This window comes from Felis catus, chromosome B4 (assembly GCF_018350175.1).
Source record: "Felis catus isolate Fca126 chromosome B4, F.catus_Fca126_mat1.0, whole genome shotgun sequence".
In the NCBI taxonomy this organism is placed as follows: Eukaryota; Metazoa; Chordata; class Mammalia; order Carnivora; family Felidae; genus Felis; species Felis catus.
In genome coordinates, this window is record NC_058374.1 from 41,415,199 (window position 1) to 41,436,934 (window position 21,736).

At 50.2% G+C, this 21,736-nt stretch overlaps 1 protein-coding gene across 1 annotated transcript in view; it reads left to right on the plus strand.

Moving 5' to 3' along the window:
* The first annotated feature begins 3,520 nt into the window (after positions 1 to 3,520).
* Positions 3,521 to 21,736, plus strand: part of CD9 (CD9 molecule) — a 33,581-nt gene continuing 15,365 nt past the window's right edge. Inside the window, 1 exon segment of the mRNA NM_001009305.1 lies at positions 3,521 to 3,586. Coding sequence (NP_001009305.1) covers positions 3,521 to 3,586 — 66 coding nt within the window.

A 21,736-nucleotide genomic window follows, 5' to 3' on the forward strand; every position in this document is an offset into this window, starting at 1 on the left:
TAAACACACTTTGGCCCAGAGGCTTGTTGCATCATAGCATGTCACAATGCAGGAGCCCCGCCATCTCCTAATCCAAAATGTTCCTACAGGTGCGGAACTTGAGGCCCAGAGAGAGGAAGGGACTTGTCCAAAATAAACCAAAAGTTCAGATGAAGAATTCAGATCTATCGCCACACTCACATGATAAGGACCCCCTTGATTGTAATTGGGAGCTTAACTATGCCCCCCTCCGTTGTTTCTTGAGTATAAATAATAATAGTAATAGTAACAATAGATAACATTTCTTGAGCACTTGTGTGGCAGGCACTGTACCAGGCCCTCCTAGTGGATTACCTCATTCAATATGCACATTACCCTAGGAAGTAGTTTCTACTATAAGCTTAAATATTTACTGAACTCCTCCCACCTTTGCTTGTGAACAGGTTGGGGTGAGGGGAGGCGAGGAGAGAAGAATATAAAAAGATAAAATCTTCTTTCGTTAGACCAGTTCTCCCTAGATAGGTAGCCTCTGCCTGAGAGCAACACAATGGGACATTGTTTTCTTTACCACCCCCACATACTGCCCTGCCCCAATCATCCTCAGTGGACACTAGATTACGGTGAGTGACTGAGGTAGAGCATTACCAAAATTCCTCCACTTGACTGCTCTTGGTGCTGTGTAAACTGTAGGGAGCCCTGTTTTCCTGGCTCCTCCTTCCTGTTCATCCTTCCTTCTCCTTCTCATCCACTAGTGGCAGTTTCCCCAGAGCGGCCAGCCGCCTGTAGTTTCCTGCTCTGTGCCTTTGCATATACAGTTCCCTAGGCCTGGAATTCTCTCCACCCCGCCTCCCAAAGTCAGCTGCTGCTGTGTTCCCTGCACTGAGAAGCCTCTCCTGACTCTAGCAGGCTTGGGGATGCACCCTGTGTCGCCCCTTGTTCCTAGACCACATCTCCCCTGAGCCAAGATTCCCTGAGCTCACACTTACCTGCCCTGCATGGAGATTCTTCCGTGAGGATCAGAGCTCCCTCCATCTCAGTATACAGTGCAGTCCAAGGCATAGTGGGTTCCTGAGAAGCACTAGAACCCGTGCATGGATCCTCCATAATCTGTCTCTTGCTGTTCTGGCTGGGATCTCTCCTCACCACGCCCCCCCCCCCACACACACATACTGTCCCCTCTTCTGGTTTTGCTTGCACTCTCCAGCCCCTCCCCGCCGCCCCCTGCCCCCCCCCATCCATTTCTCTTTGTCTCTCACCTGAACTATTCTAGAGCCTCCTAACTGCTCTCCATATGTTCTCACCTCACCTCACCTTTTGTGTCCCATGCTCCCCTCACACTACCCAGTTGCAGGGCCCCCCCACCCCATACAACAACTTGTCACCTGTCACCTTCCACATAATCCCCCAAAGCTCTGAGCCAAGGTCTGCACAAACAATAGCCCTTAACTTCAAGGGGCCAAATGCCTGTACCTCCTGCCCTCCCCCACCCAGCTGCCTAAAATACAGGTAGCCATCAACCTAAATCACACAACAGATGGAACCCATTCCCTGCCTGAACCCTTCAGTGGGCGACCCCTTACCTCAGGGTGCAAAGTGCGGAGGGGAGGCTCCCTTTCACCTCACCCCAGCTGGGTCTCCACCTTCACCTCCCACGTACCTTCCCCAACCATGAGCTCCAGCCCAGACCCCAGACAGCCCCAGCCCCAGGCTTTGCCCAATGTTCTCCAGTGATTACAACTTTCCCTGTGGTTCTGCAGCATTACTTACCAATCTGTTCAGAGCTATGACACCCAAATAGCACTCTCCCTCATTGTCTGGATGCCTGAATCCCTCCACCAGTGGACACCCAGCCCCTGCCCCTAATGAGCCCCCTTATAAGTAGACACTGAAGAATGTTTTTGAATGAATGAATCAATGAGCCAAATATGACAGTGATAATAAACAGCAAGATAAGAGCTACAAAGTGCTGACCCCCTCTGTTTCTAGTGGGTGAAATTGAGTTATATTCTTTTTTTGCTTGTTGGTATTTTTTGATGTTTCTTGCTTTTGCAAACGATAATTCGTTTTGAAAAACTTAAATAAAGGGGTTTTTGGGACTTGAAAAGACTCTCCTCGTCCTTTAGTGAGAAACAGGAAAGGAATGTTAGAGGAGCCTCAGAGTGTCTACATCTGAAGAGGGCAGGGCCAGCCAACCAGAGGGCACACACCACATGCAAGGCCAGGCAGAGGTGAGGAGTGAATGGGGCAGTGTGTTCCAGGTAGAGCAGTGTTCAGCACAAGGAGCTGGATGCAGTATGGGGAATTTCAACTTGGGCCATTGAATGGGGAAAAGTTTTTGAAAGTTTTTGGGTGGAGGAGAAACAGGCTCAGAACTCAGCATCCCGAGGCCAAAGGGCAAGACAGAGGGCGCCTGGGTGGCGCAGTCGGTTAAGCGTCCCGACTTCAGCCAGGTCACGATCTCGCGGTCCGGGAGTTCGAGCCCCGCGTCGGGCTCTGGGCTGATGATAGCTCAGAGCCTGGAGCCTGTTTCCGATTCTGTGTCTCCCTCTCTCTCTGCCCCTCCCCCATTCATGCTCTGTCTCTCTCTGTCCCAAAAATAAATAAACGTTGAAAAAAAAAAAAAAAAAAAAAGACAGAGGGTGATATGGAGTAGAGGTAAGAACAGAAGCCTGGCTACAAACTCTCCTCCTCTCAGGGCATTTAAACCTCAAGGCCAGGAAGCACTCCAGGACCACCCGATTCTCAGCCATATTACCATTCGGTGATTATATTTGAAAATTACTCCCATAAGCCTCCAACCTCTCTTCCCACCTGGATTGCCAGCTTCTAATTCCTCCTACTCCGCATGATGTGCCAAGTAAGTGTACTCCAAATGAAAGTTTGCAAGGAGCCACCTCAAGGAGAAATAAAGCCAGGCAGCTTCTCTTCAAGGGGAGCCCTGAGCAAGAAGAGCCCTCATTCTGCGGGCAAGGGGACTCTACCCCAACGACCCTAGGAAAATCTCCCCAAAGAGGACTCAGGCAGGAAGCCCAGAATCAACAAAGCGAGAACCGAAGGGCGAAGGGCGAGGCCTCCATAGAACTCCTAGGTAAAAGCGGCTGGGGGGGGGGGGGGGGGGGGGAGGGGGGACGGTGTCAGTCTGGAGTGATCCCTGGACGGTTGAGAGGAAAGCGGGAGGTCTGTGGCGGGAAGGAGGGTATGGCCGATTAGGGGGAAAGAGGGCTGTGCGGGAGGCGGGAGGAGAAATGAGAGTGCAGGCTCCGGGACTGCTGAGCCGGAGTCCCCGGAACCTGGGCAGTAGCCGGCCGGCCGGCATTGGCGGGGCAGGTGGGGCCAGGGGCGGGGTCGGCCGGGGGCGGGGTCCACGGCACATGCGCACCGCAGCCCTCGCGCGCAGTAAGGAGTGGCACTTTTTAAAAGTGCAGCCCGGAGGCCAGCCCGCAGCCGCCGACACCTCGTTCCGAAGCCTGGTGCCGCTCGTCCCGGCCGCGCGTCCCCCCAGTCCCTCACCAGTCCGGTCCAGGCCCGTCTAGCCCGCACGATGCCGGTCAAAGGAGGCACCAAGTGTATCAAATACCTGCTCTTCGGATTTAATTTCATCTTCTGGGTGAGTGAGTGCGACTGCCGCGCGCTCCTCTGCGGGGCCACCTGTTCGTCCCGGGAACCCCGTCCGCGGTCGGAAGTGCCGGTAACTGGCGCTGCCCGCGCCGGGTGGACTCTGGGCGGGAAGAGAAAAGGCACTGCGGTCGCCAGCTGGCTCCTCGATGGGGTCCGGGGACGAGCTGGGCGGGCACGATCATAGAAGACTCCGAAGCCGAGCTGGCAGGAGGATGCGGGGGGCCCTAGCGAGCTGGGGCGCGGAGACCGGCCCCAGCCCTTTCTTTCGCCGAGGGTTTGGGGTGGGGTTTGTGTCTGTTCCCATCCCAAACTCCTCCGAGTGCAGGAGGGGGAAGACGGCAGAGAGAAACGGAGCACCCCTCTTCTGGGAACTTGGGGCCATGGCCAAGGAGGACTGTGGCGGGCAGTACAGTTCGTGATCTGGGTGGGGTCTCACAAGTGGCAGGGGCCTCGAGGAGGGGGGATGCTCTGAGGACTTCAGCGGCGCGGGGAGAGCTCAGCCTGGAGCTGTTGACACTTTTACACTGGAAAGGGAGAGGGAGGGAGGACTAGGACCCCGTCCACCCTCGAGGAGGTACCTGCGGGCTTGATTCTGAGCCGCCACCGTGAGAAAGTCCAAACTGTCTCGAAACTACCTGAAAGACTAGCTTGTCTTGATTTTTTTTTTTTTTTTCAAAGGCGATAAGTATCTGAACTGGAGAGAACTCTGGGAGAGTTGGGGAGAGGAGGGGCAGATGCCTGTTGGCGCTTTTAGTCCAGTGTTTCTCCATTTCCGGGGAAAGATCAGGTGCCTGCCGCCCACTGCCAGCCCAGGGCCTCCGGCCTCGCCTACGCCCCCATGCCAGCCCACCCAGTGGCAAGGCGGGGCCACGGAGAGTGGAAGTTCACCTGGAGAGGACACCAGGCCAGGAAGCTACCTGACTCCCACTGCTGGCCACACTCAGCTTTTCTGCAAATGGAATGCCAGAGGGAAGCAGCAGAAAAGGGGATGTCCCCTCCACACTTTCTCTTGGAGGATTAAGGGACCACCCAGAGACAGAAAAGAAGCAAGGAATAGTCTGAGGACTACATCCCTTGCACACAGATGGGCAATATTTGCTCCTTTGCAGTCAGAAAGGGATTTGGAAAGGCAGCCCTTAGGCCACTCGAGAGATGGCTGTAGAAACAGGCATGCCACCAGAGCCTTGTAACAAAAAAATATACTGTACTTATTCCCCTGGAGCTGGTCACTGGGGTCCCCAGGAACCTTGGGACAAACCTCTTGAGATTTTAATCCTCTCTCCGGAGCTGACTCTTGCCCTTGCAAGAGTTACCATACCTAACACATGTTCTAGTGAGGATGGCACATAGATGTGCCCCTGCCCAACACTTGGCCTGTTTTAGGGAGACCTCCTGGTGGTGGGCATTACTTCCTCCTGGTGTTCCCACCGGCCCCCAGCAGCCAGGCTGCCAGCTAGCTCCCAGGCTTGGCTTCCTCCTCTCCCCAACCGCTGGCACCAGAAAAGAATGTGAGAAGGCGGGTTAGCCCCGCCCCACCCCACCCTTGTCCTTTGGGGAGTTTTCCTCTCCCCTCCCCAGCACAGCCTCCGCCACACACACCGCCCCCCCCTCTCCCGCCCCGCCCGTCTGTTGGTTAGTCCTCAGCTATCTGCCTAGGCTGCATCAGGGTTTCAGGCTGGGAAGGAACCACAGACTACCATGGGCCTTCATACCCCAAGTCTGCCCTGTAGCACATGCAGGAGCCTGATGGGAGGCTCCAGGGCTCCTCTGGGATCTGCTGTCTCTTATTGTCTCCAGCCTACCACCCCACCCACATTCAGAGCTGCCCTGGCCTGGGCTAGGTGCTGCTGATCAGCTATGTCATCTGAAACAGAAATGACTCACTCTGGGAATGTTTGGGTCCAGAATTAGGAAGGGCTCTAGTGATCATCCAGTCTGGCCCTAGTATTCATAATGAAGAAGCAGAGAACCAGAGAGGGATGATTGGCCCAGGATCACAGAGACCGAACCAATACCACAACCCTTGTGTCCCTTACTTGAGTCCCATCCTCTTCTGTCTCCATCATGAAACCAACAAGGGGACCTGGCAAATGAGCTGGTGTAGGGGGGTTAGCTACGTTCTCCTGAATCAACTATTGTTCAGTAGTGTTGTATCAAGGGCCCTGTAGAGATGATGGAATAAAGGGGTATCAGGATCCACTTGTGCAGCCTGCAAAGGCCCTTTCCAAGTCTCATGATCTAGCCAGAGCAGGAAGCATCATCCCCATTGTACTGATGACCAGGAAAAGAGTCCCCAGAGAAGTTAAATGACTTATCCAGGGTCATGTTGCAGGATACCTCGAGAAGTAAGTTTGAAGGCAGGTCTGGTTGGCCTAAAGTCCAATGTACTTTTCATCCCAGTTACCTGGGATGAAAGGTACCAGGTACCTTTTTTTGAGACCCGAGATTTATAAACTTAGCATTTGGGATCTGATATGGGCCTTGAAAAATAGGAGTTGTGAGGCCAGGAGCCACCAGCACCTCCTGAACAAAGGATGCTGAGAGGGGTAGCCTCGCAGGGACCCAGAGAAAAGCCCACCTCAGTGGTGGTGGGCTTAGGAGGGTGGGGAGAGGGTACACCTCTTCCCTGGCCCTGCCTTCAGCCCTGGGGAACCCTCAGTGACAGCTGAGCCTGCACCCCTGCCCTCCCCAAGTGGGGCCTCCATTGCTTACTGCCAGACCAAGCACCCTGTTCATCCAGCACCCTCACAACGCTAACTTCTTGGCTCTGTTTTAGTGTTTCTGTATTTCCTCCAGACCGCCCTACCTACCCACCCTCCCCCACCCCCGCCAAAAAAAACAGTGGGAACCTGGACAGGGACCTGGGTCTCAGTCTAGCTTTGTCCTCATGTCACTTTGAAACCTTGGAGAGGTTGCTTTTGTGCTCCAGACCTCAGTTTCCTCATCTGAGGAATTGATGATGGGTTGAAACAAATGGTCACAGAAATCCCTTCAGCTCAGTCTATGAGCCTGGCCCCACCCCAAATACCTACAGCAATAGGACTTCCCCACACAACCCAAAGTCAAAATCAGAGTTGGGGGATGGACATGTGCAGTGGCTATGAAGGCTTGTCCTCGGAGCCTGGCTTCATTTGGGTCTTTACCTCTGGGGCCTGATTCTTGGTCTCTTTCCTGTTAACCTCACATTTTCCCCTCTCTTGCCCTGGATGGGGTCCCTATGTTTGGGGGCTCTCTGTTTTCCTCGCCCTCAGCCATTTGTGGTAGTCCTGCCCACTGACCAGCACGCCACTCTGGGTTCAGTCTCCCCATCACCAGATGGAGCCAGCGTCTACCCCATGGCATTGTTGTAGGCAAAAAGAGAATGTATGTGCTGCACTTGGCATAGTAGCCTTAACTTTCTGTTTACTCCAGCTGTGGTTGCTCCTCTGTTGGAGGTAGATGGAAGCGGTGGGGAGGGTGGGAGCACTTCCCTAAGCAAGAAGTGTGGAAATTGAAACCAGGGACATAGGCAGGAATCCACATTCAGAATCCACACACATCCCCCCCCCTTCCTTTCCTTCTCTTCTTGCATCACTGCCAGCCTCATGATCCACCCCGCCTCAATGATTCCCGCTTTGGGACACCCACTCCATTTTATGTGTGGCTACACGTTTGATTATGGGGCGGCACCCCACTTCTGAAAATAAACTACACAGCACAGGAACCCTAAGACATCAGGCTTCAGGGTCAGGGAGGGGTATGGACCTAGGCGGGTGGCAGTGGCAGAAGCCCTTCCCACTCAACTTGCCAATTCCCCCAGAAGCTGTTGACCTTCAGCGTGGGGCCGAGCAAGCAGCTAGGACTGTTCCCTAAAATGGCTCCCCAACTTTGGCACACAGACAGCCAGAGCTCTGGGAAAGCTGGCTGTGTTTGTACTGAGGCTGGCAGGTTTGGGGAGAGGTGAGTTGAGGCCAGGTGTCTGCATCTGCTAAGGAAAATAGGACTTCTCCCTTTGTCCTCTGCCCAGAATCTTGATGGCTTTCCCCGCACTTTTCCCTGCATTGGTTGTCAACAACAAAGACCTGACTCCTGATTTGGGGGGAAGGGGATTCCTCTACACACACACACACACACACACACACACACACACGCTCACTCTCTCTCTTTGTCTGTCTCTCTCTCCCCCTTCGCTTTCAAAGTGCCCCATGGCACCGTTCCAGACCTTACTCTTTTGTACTCCAAGGAAGATGTTGCTGGTTAAGACCTGAATTTGGATCCACTTTGATAAGCAGCCCCACGGAGGGCCATCCCTGCCAGAGCACTTAACTCTGCCAAATGAGGCATCTGTGGTTTCAAACCTCACAAGTCAGTGCTCTCACACCCTTTGGTATTACACGTGAATCTTCCCTGTTAGACGCAGAGCTGTGTGTCCCGTGTTTGTTTTCCGGTTCGATTCAATTTTATAAGGAGGTGTGGCTTTTGGTCACACAGTCTGCAACTTAATAATACACCTTGAACTTGCCAAAGCACCTTTTCTTCTAAAGAACACAGCCTTGACAGTTCTTTCCTGGGTGCGCCCAGCTGCAAGGATAAGGGACCGCAGGTCATGGGTCATCGTGGCTCCTGTAACCTGTTGTCTCCTTGGTAGCTGGATGTTCTCAATAGAACTGTGTCCAGCTGGGGAGAAGACAGTGAAGTTTGAGGAGCTGCATGTTTATTTTCTGTGATCCCCCCTCCCCAGGTGGGAGTCAGTGGGACTTCCTTCCACAGGTCTTTTCAACCAAAGCCCTTCAGAAACCACCTTTCCATCTCTTCCATACAGGAGGGTGATGACTTCATTGTTTTAGGGTTCTGAAAACCTGGGGAAGGGCCTGTTGGCCCCATGCTCTCAACTACGGGGAATTCAGGAGACCAGAAGAGCTGATCTCAATAATACATTTTTAAAATTTATGTTTTTGAAGTCCGACTGCAGATCACTTGCCTGTTTCATTCTGTGGAAAAAGTCGTGCTGGTCCAGGGACATTTTCATTTTCCATCAAGTGATGGCATCCAGCTGTGGAAAGCAGCATCCTGCCTCCAGATGAGATAATTTTATAACAATTACATCCACCCGTAATTCCAACTCCCCCGACCCCCAACCACCACCCCAAAAAAGTACTTGGTTCTGGATAGTTTGTAAGTACTGTGTGCTATCGTCCTAGATTCATGGAGCTTAACCAGATTTTTAGGGAATCCCACAAAATCAGTAGGACCGGCCTCCAGGAAAATGTTAGGCCTTTTTGTTGTTGTTTTGTTTTGTTTCTGTTTTTGCTTTTTTTTTCTGGAGGCCAATGGACCTTAGGTTATGAACACCTCATTTTAGTTTTTCTCTCTTATTTTCCAAGCAACCTCTTCTCTATTCTGAATCCCTTGTTTTAGCCATGAGTAGTGGGTTGCCCAAGGACTATGTGGGGGAATTGGGGGTGATTTGAGAAAGGCTAAGTTCCCTGATGATCAACAACAGTGTAGACTGGAGATCTAGCCTCCCCACCCATACTTGCTCTGACTCTCAGCTTAATCATTGCCCAGGGAGTGGCTTTGACTCTCGATTAATTTAATGAGTGTTCTGTGTTTCTAGTCCACATGAAGAATCCAACTTTATGAGCTTCTAGCCAAGTTTTGCTTCTTGGGTTAGGTTTCCCATAGCTTGGGTGATTTGTATTTGTTTAGGAAGAACTGAGTTCTGTCTTTCCCCCCTCCTCCTTCCCACCCAATGGAGACTAAAATCAGCCAACCTTCCCTGGCCTTGCCCTTGAGGACTTTGGAAAGGGAAGGGTATCTCTGGGGGATCATTTGGGGATTTGGACTCCTGAGGAGATGATACTCAGTCTGGCTGAATAGCAGAGGAGGGTGAAGCCCTCTGACTTGGAGACGGGACTGGATTCATTTGATTGTAGCAAAGATCCCTGGGTAGAGAGGTTTGGGGACTATTGACTTGGAGAAAAATCAGAAATCTGGGTTTTAAAGATCCTGCGTGTTCAATCCTCTTGGCAGGCATTGTGCAGGGGAGCTGAAACAGTGACTCTTGCTGGTGCTGTTACAAAAGAAACCCTCCAAAGCTTAATCCTGTTTCTATTATGTTCAACGTAGATTCCAGGTTCCACTGAACACCTCTCAGGCCGGGCAGGCCAATGGCCCGTGACTTCTACCAAGCCCTTGCCTCCTGCGCTCAGGACACAGTCCCTTGCTTCTGTTCCCAGCATGAGCTACATGTCAGTGTCCAAGTGTAAAAACAGCACAACACATGGATCGTAGCAGCAAATCCTTGACCAGGGCTTCAAAAATACAATCAAGTAAATCAGACAGTTTCACTGAATTCAAAACAAATTTCTATATAACACTCCGGTTTTATCTTTAAACCTACATTGATCAAATCAATAGCATGATAAATGATAAAATTGATTTATTAAAACTTTAAATGAAAAGATCAGCAAACCCTTACTTAATTGTGAACGCATTGCTTTCCAAGTCAACAGAAGTTTGGTGTTTTTAAAAGATAGTTTGCTATACACTGGAAGGTGTTCCCCCCCGCCCCAAAATGTATATGTTAAGTTCTAAAACCCAGCATGATGGTATTTGGAGGTAGGGGCTTTCAGGGTGATTGACTCACTCTCATGAATAGGATTGGTGCTCTTATAAAAGAAGAGGCCCCAGAGAGCATCCTCCTTCCTTCTACCATGTGAGATTATAGCAAGAAGACAGCCCTCTGTGAACCAGGAAGCAACTCCTCACCAGACCCCAAGTCTGTTGGTACCTTGATCTCAGAGTTCCCAGCCTCCAGAACTGTGAGCAATAATTTCTTGTTAAGACACCCCGTTGATGGTATTTGGTCATAGCAGCCCAAATGGACTCAGACATAGCTATATATATGTTCAAATCAAAATCACCTCTTCCCGCCTAGGTGAGTGATTGTACACACAGCTCACATCGGTGTCCCCCTCCGGTGGGTGGCAGGCTTCCTCACCCCCCACAGCAGCTCTGCTCCTGGAGCAGAATGCACAGTCCAGACCCAAGAAACCCTTCCCACTAAGACGGTCTCCCGCTCTCCCCCACGCAGTATGAATGCTTCACGTTGCTTCTTGCAGTAGGGGGCTGCACATTTAAATCTGTTACTATTATGCTCAGGCTTTCTAAAGCCTCCTTTCTGCAAGCCTGGGAACATCTCCACATCCCCTACTTTCCCTTGCCCCCCCCTATATTATAGCTCTGAGTCCCTAAGACACATAACCCTTAAGAGACCCAGAAAGCTTATTTCAGATAGGAATTAGATTCTCATCCGGTGCTGGGGAGGGACCATCAGTGTGGGAAGCTGGCATTATCCTCATGTGGCTGGTGCCTCTCAGGACCCCATGGCTGGGGCTGCAACACAGGCCTGCGGTCATGCCCTCTCGTGCCCTTTGCTGGCAGGATGGTGTTGTGGGGAAAGGGCAGAGGTTCTGGGCCTCACCTTGGTGCCATTCCTATAGGGGATGCAAGGACGGTGGCCACTGGGCAGATCTAACAGTGTCTGCACTTGCCAGGTTTGTGACAGTAGCGAAGTTGGGATAAGAAGAAAACATGCCAAGTTACTGCGGGGAATCTGTTTCCCAGAGCAGTGCTTGTGTCCACACAGATTTTCTGGCCAGTGCAGCAAGGGTGTGGACGCCACTCTTGGGCCAGAGGCCAGCAGGAGGAAGTGCATTCTCTCTCTAGACTGTCCATCGGGCAGCTGGCCTTGGAGAGAGGCCAGGTTCACGGGGCACCTGTGGCCAGGTGGCTGTTGCAGGTGTTTGTCTGTCCTGAGAAGGTAAAGCCCTTTGGTGGGCTCTCTTGGGACCTTTAAGGATAGAAGGTACCCTTTTGAAATGGGATCAGATGTGGCTAGGAGGGAGACAGCACAAAAGTGAAAAATTCTGGCTCTGAAATCAATGAAACTGATCTAAAAGACAGTTTAGCAAAATGATTGAGAATATGGGCTTTGTAGTCCGACTGTCCACGGTTCAAGTTCTAACCCGGCCACTTATTTGCTATGTGATCTCAGACAAGCTGCTTCTGTGCCCAAGTTTTCTCATCTAAAAAATGAAAGTAAATAGTACCTACTTGGTGGGTCTACCGTGAAAATGAGATACTACAGGTGAAGTGCTGTGTTGTCGTGCTAGCTGTCCAGTGACATACAGTTGACCCCTGAACAATGCGGGGGTTAGGGGCACCAACCCCCATGCAGTCAAAAATCTCTTTATAACTTTTGACTTCCCCAAAACTTAACTACTAATAGCCTCCTGTTGACCAGAAGCCTAACCGATAAGTCAATTAGCACATGCTCTGTATCTTATATGTATTATATATACTGTGTTCTTACAATAAGATAATCAAGAGAAATGAAAATGTTATTAAGAAGATCATAAGGAAGAGAAGATACATTCACAAGACTGTACTGTATTTATCAAATAAATCTGCATATAGTTGGACTTGTGTATGAGTTGAAACCCATGTTATGCAAATGGGAGCTATAATTAAGAGACCTAAAATGTAGGCAGGGATCGTGGCAAAGGGATGGGATAGATGATAGGTCAGACACAACAGTTGGGGACCTTGGCTCTTGCTCGTTTCCTGGCTCTGTGCTCAGAATGCACCATGTTGGGGAAGGAGGGCCATTTAACTGAGCGGTGCTGGGCATGCCTTTTGCCAACACTGCTAATCCACATGCCACATGGCATTGTTTCAAAGGTATAAAAAAAAGGGGCATCTCCCACCATTCAGGGCCATGCAAGCAAGTGGCAACTGTTCCCACAGATGGAATGAAAGCTAACTGGTCCACATGGCTAAAATAAGAGAGAGAGAGAGAGAGAGAGAGAGAGTGTGTGTGTGTGTGTGTGTGTGTGTGTGTGTGTGTGTGTGTAATCGCCAAGTGTCTTAGTGAGGCATACACAATGGAAAACAAATGTGTGGTATTCTGGAATTTAAAGCAAAACATCCCCCAAACAATCCCCCACATCAGATGATTTTGGTTAAGATCAGAATGCCTGCTTTCAGCAGAAAACAGATTTATGGGCTGGCTGATGTATGCTGCATGTCTGGCAAGCAGGCAGTGGAAACTTGAAATGAGGTTTCTTGTTTAGAAAGAGGTTATCTTGGGCAGATGCCCTCCCTCTCTATCCTTCATCCCCTTACTACTAACCCATCATATCAGCTGAAATTTTTCTCCTCTCTTGGGCAGAATAAGAGCTCTGGTTTTTAACTGATGGTGATGTCCTTGGAAGGGAGGATTTCTCAACTCTTGAGCTTGTTCCGAGCAGGTCACTGCCTAATTATCATTAAGGTGTGCTGAGAAAAAGCTTACAAGGCCCTTCACCTTCTGCCCCACCCCAGAGAGGGGACCACGCTAGCTCCCTTCCACCAGGGATGAGACAGGCAGTCGAGTAATTAACCTCTACATGGCACGTGCTGTGCATGTGACAGAGGGAGAGAGTTGATGGCTGACTTGCTCCATACCTGCTCTGTGACTTTGGGGAAGTAACTACCTCTCTGAGCCTGTTTCCTCATCTCAAACTGGGATGATCAGAACTACCTCTAAGTGCATAAGGCAGTCCTACCAGTCCTCTTAGATTCACAAGGGGCAGCAGGACCTTACTGTAGAAATCTAGCTCCCTCACATTCCTCGTCTCCCTGGGAAATCCCACTGTCACTCCTATAGGGCATGTTCCCATTAGCCTGAAGTCACACTGGAACACACACTGGCCCAACAGAGCCACTCTTAGCAAACTGATGGCACCCATAGGCTATAGCTATTGAACCACTTTCACCCTTCCACCCAAGAGACCCCCCCCCCTCCAAGTGCACTGGGATCCCCAGAAGGTGAACCCCTGCAAGCTCAGCGAGCAGGCCAAACAGGTGCTTAGGATGTCAGCAATGCAGGTAAGCCCAAGGAATCATGGAGAAAATAAGAACTTTTCTGACCTTCTTTATATTTATTTTATAATACTGATTTTTTAAAATATTGAATTATATGGGGTAGGTGCCATAATTTCCTCGGTATTTAGGGCTGTAAATGGTCACAAGAGGCAGCAGTGTGCCTCCCCAAGGACCTGGCTTCTCAGGGACCGTTGGGCTTGTTGTTGACTTTCTGATGTGCCCTGGTGTGGTGTAAAAGAAGAGCACATGGTAGCAGGGCCCTTTATGACACAGCGATTGTTGGGTGTGGGAGGAGTTGACTTGTCAGAAATGCAGATTCCTGGGGGAAATCAGTGACTCTCCTTAAGCCACACTTTCCTTGTTTGAGTAATGAAGGTAACACCCCCAAAGTCTTAGGGTTGTTAGAAATGGTGGCATATTTAATGTAAAAAGCTTATCGCAGTGCCTGGCTCCAAGCAAGAACTCGGGTGTTAGTTCCGGCAGCTACTGCTATAGTTACTGTTACTACTGCCTCTCGGAATGTTTCAGAGATTGAAGCTGGCCTAAAGAGTCACATTCATCCATGTCTTCTCCCCTCAGTTCTGTAAAGCCACATCACGCTGGATTGTTCAAGGCTGAACCTTTACCCCTAGGTTTTATCCCTTTTAGAAGGTGAATTAGAGGACTTGTCTTTCCATCTGTCCACAAAATGCCCATTTTAGAGATTTCCCCAGTATGGGAAAGGTGGGTGAGGGGAGGGACCAGTTTTGCACATAGATGGGAGTGGCCCCAGCATCAGGGCCATTTGTCAGAGGGCCCCCCTCCCCTTGTGGAGTCGAACTGGGAATTCAACAATAGCCATAAGAGGAAGAAATCTGCCCTTCCTCCAAACCAGGAAGGATAGCCTCGACACCTCTCCTGTTCACTTGTGCTTCCCAGGAAGAGGTAGATTCCTCTTACCTAGAACTTTCTTGACACCTTGAAGCCAGGTCTCAGAGTGGGGCAGAGCCAAAGTCACCATTGCTTCTATGTGGACCCCACAGGAAGGGGAAAGAAGGCAGAGCTGGCCCCAAAGGGTACGTTTTCCCTGGCACCCGGTGATGGTGGATTGAAACCACCACCTCTCCCAGCCTCAACAGAGGAGAAGGGAAAGGAGAGAGAGAGAGAACAAACCCCAAGGAGAAGTTAGTGGTCAGTGAGCTCCGTCCCTCTTGGCTTTCCCCTCGGCTGGGGTTGGCACCCTGAGTCTGAATCACTTCACCACAGCAGACAAATTAAGGTTTAGGTCAGAGCATTTTGCTAAATTCAGCATGTCCAGATGACCTTCTCATTCCCCGAGAAAAGTTCCTAGGGGTTCCTAGTCTTCCCATTCACCAGCTGGCCAGGGAGAGAGCACGGTGTCAGGAAGAGGCAGCTTTGAGTTGTCTGTGTGGATCTGGTTCAGTGTGAATGTTGCCTCTTGCTGCCATGTCCTCTGGAGTGAGTTGTTACTTAACCTCTTGGAACCTGTTTTATCTCTAAAGGTGATGAGAGGATTAAATGAGATGATGTATGTCATTCACCTCCTATAATGTGAGACGTGCATAGATGCCCATAGAGAGTAACTATTCCTATTATTGTATTATTGATTTTCCCTTCTGTAGCCTCTGGAGGAGTTGCTCATGGACAGAAAAGCCTGCCAGACGTCAACTCAACACTAACCTATGACATTGTTGACCATCAGCCTCTGCATATATTCTTTACAAAAAAAAAATAAAATTTTGCCCCCTAGAATTTATAATTAGTTGAGGAAAAGAATCCACTCGTACCTAATGGCTGTCCAGCCTAGGGAGAACTCAGGCTGCAGAAATCAGGAGGAGGAGGAATTTTTTACCAAGACCGCCCTGCTGTGGAGGCTGTGGGAGTCATTTTGGCTTCTTGGAGAGGAGAGTTCACAGGGCTGAGCTTGTGTGATGAAAACTTATTTGGAAGCCAAATGCAGGTTCTAACTTGAACCATTTACTATGAGTGCCTAGGCTCAGTGGGTTCAAGATAGAGTTGTCCAGCCATTATCTCTTTCTTAACTCTTGCTTCCTTCCCACTTACCTGACCTGTGTCCTCCCTTTGACTATCACCATGCAGCATGAGGCCCAGTCGCATGGCTCTACAGCACTAGGTGGAAGAGTTGAGCCCATACTCTCCAGATTACAGTGTAAAGTGGAATGGCGAAACACTGTTCCACGTAAGGGCTGAGCCCAGAGAAAGCTTCTACCCCCCGCCCCACTCCATGGCTTCCTGACCTTCAGCACTGGCATTTAGAAAGCTAGTCTCTGGGCGTGCCTGGGTGGCTCATGGGGGCGCCTGGGTGGCTCAGTGGGTTAAGCGTCTGACTTCAGCTCAGGTCATGATCTCAAGGTTCATGAGTTCAAGCCCCGCGTCGGGCTCTGTGCTGACAGCTCGGAGCCTGGAGCCTGCTTCAGATTCTGTATCTCCCTCTCTCTCTGCGCCTCCCCCGCTTGCCGCTCTGTCTCTATTTAACAAAATAAATAAATGTTAAAAAAAATGTTTTTTAATTAAAAGAAGAAAGAAAGAAAAAGGAAGCTAGTCTCTGTGCCCAGAGGAAAGCTTCTCCATGTCATCCGATTGTTTGGTGTTTACATAAAGGTCCAGAACAGTGGTTCTCAAACTTGAGCAAGCATCAGAATCATCTGGGGGGATTGCTGGGCCCCACCGCACCCATTTCTAATTCAGTAAGTCTAGGATGGATGGGGGCAGTGATTTTCATGTCCAACAAATTCCCAGGTGCTGCTGCTGGTCTGGTGACCACACATGGCGACCCGCTGGCCTAAAGATAAGTTTCCCAGTGGCCCAGCTTCTGTCGATCTGAGCACTGCCCCCAAATCAGTGGCTTGGTCAAAGCCTCAGAGCAGAAGTTGTCCAGAGGGAGGAGATGACCCCCCAGGACGATCATACCCACAGAGGGACTTATTCTCCAGGACTGTCACCTCTGCAGCTTTTCAAGTCCTCTCTAATAAAACTAAAGTTAATAACAGGTCCCTTGTTGCTATCTTTAAATTCTGCCAGGAAGTAACATTTTACTTGTGATCCTTAATTGAAGGCAAGTCATGGTAGTTTTTTCTCCACTCAGGAGAGTGGCGTTTGGTTTTTGTCATTGTTTTCCTGCGTGGTGGGACTGGGTACAGGAGGACTCCAGCCTCCGCTCCTGCCAGGCGTCTTTGTCCTTCCAAAGATGACAGCCTCAGCCTTCGTTTGGAGGTGGGAGCGGAGGGTGCCAGGAGAGGATCAGAAGAGGTGGTGAGGACTGGACTCCTGTTGGTGCATGCTGCCAGCGCCGGGCCCAGCCTCCTGACGGGTGAATCAGCCCATCCGAGGCTTGGCAGTCAGCGGTGAGCCAGGGTTGCCATGGAGATGGGTGAGGCTCGAGCCCACAGGTCTGGGTGGCCTGACTTGTTTTTAAATGTTGAGGCCTGTGTGAACATAGAGGCCCTTATCTCTGCTTCTGAGGCTTTCTTAAAGCGTGACTGGTATTCGGGGGCCCAGAAAAGGCCGGTAGGGGAAACTCACATCCTTGGTATTCAGTCTGTTACCGACTTCCCAGGTGCCATGGGGAACTATGCCTACAGGTCTCCCATGCTTAGTCCTTTAAAAAAAAATGAGTAAATAACGAGGGTTGATGCATATCCTACTGAAGGAGGAAAGTAAAGAGATAAAATCCCCTCCTTCTCTGATCTGCTTTTTTAATTCACCCAGGGAAGCAGCCTGTGATCCCGGGACAGAGCTGACTGTCCCCTTCAACCTTCCTTCCCCACTTTCCTTTGACCATTCCTGTCTGCGGGTGGCCAGTGTGGGTGTGGAGGAGGTAAATTTATCCATCATCCTCCACCGCACCGCAACTCGCACAGACCCACAGAAACCAGAACCCCAGTGTCCTAGATTGCCCTGTTCCCTCCTGCCCAACCACCCTGTCCAACTGCAGAGGGACACAACTGATAGCCACCGACTTCCATGAACTGCCCCCCTGTCGTGTTGTGTCTTTCTCAAGGTTTATTATTCTTATTACCGTCCTTATTTTCCCTACGGAATCTGGCTGGCTATGCCACATTGTGGTCATTGTGGTCTGCAGAGTGTAGTACATGGGTTACATGATTTATCCTCCCCTTCAAGCTAGATTAAAGGCAGGACAGGCGTCCTGCAATCTTGTGCCCAAATGAGAACTCTAAGGGCTGGAGAAGCTAAGGAAAGTGCTTAGTATGAAACAGCATCTAGGTGGCAGACCAGAGTTACACCCAGAGTCCATGGCTGTCTGCTAATCTGGGGCTTCTCAGCAGAGGTGTGCCGGAAAACACCCTGGAGGAGGGGGGTGCTGAGACAGATGCACATGTAGAATTCCCCAGGTGATTCTGACATCCACCCCATGTAGACCAGGTCTGGTTGGCACATGCATGCAAATGACAGGTGACAGAACCAGGGCCTCCTACTCCTTTGCTTTGTCATTCTTTCTGCCCCGCACTGAAGAATGTTATAGCATCTTACTGACCACCGGCTCACTAAAGTAACCGCATGGCCATTGCTTTTCCAGAAGGACAGCGAGAAGCAGGAAGGCCAGCACCCCTCCTTACCCTACCCCTGTCCTCTTACTACGGCCTACCTGCAACCCCCCAAAAGTGCAGATGTGACCACTTAAAATCTGAGGTCAGCCTTAGAGAGAAACCGCTGGTGGAGAATGATCCACCCTCCCCCTTCCGGGCTTTCTAAGGCAGTTGGATAGAGAAAGCGTGATAAATGTTTTGTCCTTTAACAAAATGTGTGACCGGTCAGGTCATATTACAAAAGAAAAAGGGGACCTGGAGGAAAGGGGGGTCTAGCCAAGACCACCCAGTTTGTTTGCCATGAGATTTTTCTTTGAAGTGGGATTTGTCCAAGGCAAACAGGGCTGTTTCCTGTAGAGGGGTAGGACACAGCACCACATGCACATGCACACACATGCACACACACACACGCAGCTGCCCTTCTTGTCACATCTTTCTGCAGGCGTCATTCAAATGTTTCCGTCAGTGGGGCTGCCTGCATGTAAATAGTTTCCCAGGTCCTAACTGGAACCAGTTTTGCAAACTTGGCACCGGGTCCAGAGCAACCAGGTGCCCCTAAGTGGCATTATGCTTTGATTTGTTTTCAATCTTCCTTTGGAATTAAAGACACTTCCTTTAACTCTAGGTGTGTTTTAGTGTAGGATCCCTGGGCCTGGCCCTCTAGCGAGATTCATGGCGTGACTCGTTGAAGCACTCGGCTTCGCGTGGCTGCCTTTTTCCTGAGTGGTGCTTTCCGTGGCGGCAGAGGGGTGACCAGAAAATGGTTCTCTGTGAGCCTGAGCTTGGGCCCTGCTGGGTTTTCATGGCCCCTGGAATTGGCATAAGCCCCGGGTGACGGGGTTACCTGTGTGCTCACCAAAGATTGGAGTGTCGAACTGGCCTTATTCGTGGGGTGAGGACAGTGACTCATGGACTTTTCATAAACTCTCGTTTTCAAAAGACTTTCTATGGATTTGTCCCTGAATCTCACTGCGATACTCATCACATGCCATGGTGGGTCTTTCTCAGGTTATTGTTCTTGGCAGTTTCTGACTTGGCAGTTTCTAGCGAGAAACTAGAAGCTGAATCTGGAGGAAAGGCCAGAAGGGAGAGGAAGCTTATTGAAGAGAAGAGGAGCAGAGAGAGCGGATTCTGGTGGATTTCAGAGACTCTCTCCCATTGCAGCAATCCTCTCATTTGTCGGATGATTATTTGTTGATTGACTGATCATTTATTCATGAATTTAGAATGTATTCACTGTTGTGTCCAAGGTATGGATGGGGTGGGTGAGCTGCCAGAATGACTGAGAAGCAGCCCTGCCCTGAAGGAACTTGCACTCTAGTGAGACCCTAGCCCAGAACACCCTCGAGAAAAAGGGCGTGTGTGATGATGCTGCAGCTGGTGGGATTGCGTTTCCTCCAGAGACTGAGGACGTCTTGGTGGGGAAGCAGCAGGCCCGGGTGGCCAGGACGGCATTCCAGAAGGAAGGCCTGGCATGAGCCGAGGCGAGGATGCAGGGGACTTATTTGGGAACCTGAGTGATTCCATCTAAGGGGCGGGTAAGGAGAAGGTGGGATCAGGGTTCCGTGGTGTCCTGCTGCAGAGAGATCAGAAAACATGAAGACACAGCTAACACCTGAAATCTTAAAACTGAGCGACTGACCTAAGCCTTTCAGGGACATGGCTGCTGTCCACATGGAGGGCTGGGTGCATTATACCGTGACCACTTTGTGGGGACCTGGAGAGGGGTAAGCCACCAGCTCAGGGGTGAGTGCACAGGGCAACCAGAAGGAGCAGTGAGCCTGGAAGAAGAGAGAGTTCGTTTCTGTTGGGAATTTTAGGATAGAGAGACCTAGAAGCTTTGAAAGAGAAGCCCCGGCTTGATAAATATGTATATACATGTGCACACACAAGTATATACGTTCTTAGTTTTAGAACAGTTTCAGATCTGCAGAAAGTTTGCAAAGACAGTATAGCGAACGCCCTATGTCCCAAGAATTTCCCCCGTGGTTAGCACCTCTAATTACCACATCACATTTGTCACAGCTAAGAAACCAACACTGATACTGTTGCTGTCAACTAAACTAAACTTACTCAGATTTCACTTGTTTTACCAGTCATGTCCTCTTTCTGTGCCAGGGTCCCATCCGTGGTACCACACGATGGTTGTCATACTTCTCCGTCTATGATTTGTGACCGTTTCTGTCTTCCCTGGTTTCTCATAACCTTAGCAGTTCTGAGAAGTGCTGACGAGCAAGTATTTTGTAGAATGTCCTCAGTTTAGGTTTTTCTCATGGCTGTCTTCTAAGAACAAAAGGAACATGCGTGAAGAATTTAAGAATTTCCAATAAAACAATGGGGAAAGGCTATCCTTTTTTTCCCTGCACTGTCAGATAGATGGGACCATTTTTGGCCTGAAGGCAAAGGACCTTTTCTCAGCCAAAGGTTTTCCTTTGGCTTCCTTTGAGAATGAGGTAAGCAGGCAGACTGGGCAGTGCCTCAGGCTAGGAGTAGAGGCTCTGGACTTTTCACATCCATCCCCACCACCCAGCTGGTGGTCTGAGGCTGATTGCTGTCCTTTACATGGTGGGGGAGGGGCACCTGTGATCAGGAATCTGCTAACTGAACGTCTACATCAGACCTGCTCAGATCCTGCACTGTTACAAAGCAAGGCGGCCACCATGACGACTGTGTGGCCAACGTTCCTGCCACACATCAGCTGACTAACCTGGGAGGAAACCAGCAACTTCTTGGCCTCCCAGATCCCCGATTTCTTACTTCATGGAGTCCCTTCATAAGCGACTCAGTGTGACAGTTTTGTCACAGGTGAAGTTCTCCCTGGTTCTTGCCATTTGTTTTCTCCTAGTATTCCACATAGCTAGGGGTGAGAGCCAGGTGGGGGCCTGGGACCCCCCTCAGTGCCACACCAAAAAGTGAACCCTTCTAGAAAGTAACTCTCGAGCTCCTTAGATAATACTGCCTGCACAACCATGAGCCATTATTAGGTGACACCCATTATATGTGGCCCTGTAACCCTGAACCATCCATCGGTTACCCGGCCGATAAAGCCATTTCTCCAATAGCATTACAGAAAATGGGGCAGCTAATGGCTTACATATCTTCCCCTCAGGCCAATTAACTGAGTAATTCAATCCAAAAGAGCAGCAGGGCTCATTCCTCTGATTTTTGTGAACTATGTGCTCCCGGTTCTGCCCCTGACCCTCTCCTCCACCTGGGTTTCTTAGACCTTCCTCCTTGTCTCTTTTGGTGAGTTTATAGGCGTAAGAAACTGAGATCGTTACTGCTTTTTCCATTTCTCCAGAGCCAGCTGCTTTTTCTTTCTCCTTTTAGTAAAGTGTTATGGCTTTGACAACCAAGCAGTGTGAGGCCAGGTTTTGGGTGGGGTCCAAACATGGACTCCCGACTCTGTCTGGCCTTGTCCTTAGCCAGGGTGAGACCTGAAGTCCTTTCTCTCCTGGTTCCAATTCTCCAGTACAGTGTCCTTTTTGACACATGTGTGTATAGACCAGATAAATGACTGGACTTTTACAGATTGGCTCAGGCTCCTTGAAATTATAAAATGGAAGAGGCCTCACCATTTCAGGCTTTAGGTGGGTACCCTCTTGTTATCCATGGAATCATACCCAAAGAGAAATAACTGAGGCTAACTTGTTTTTGTTTTA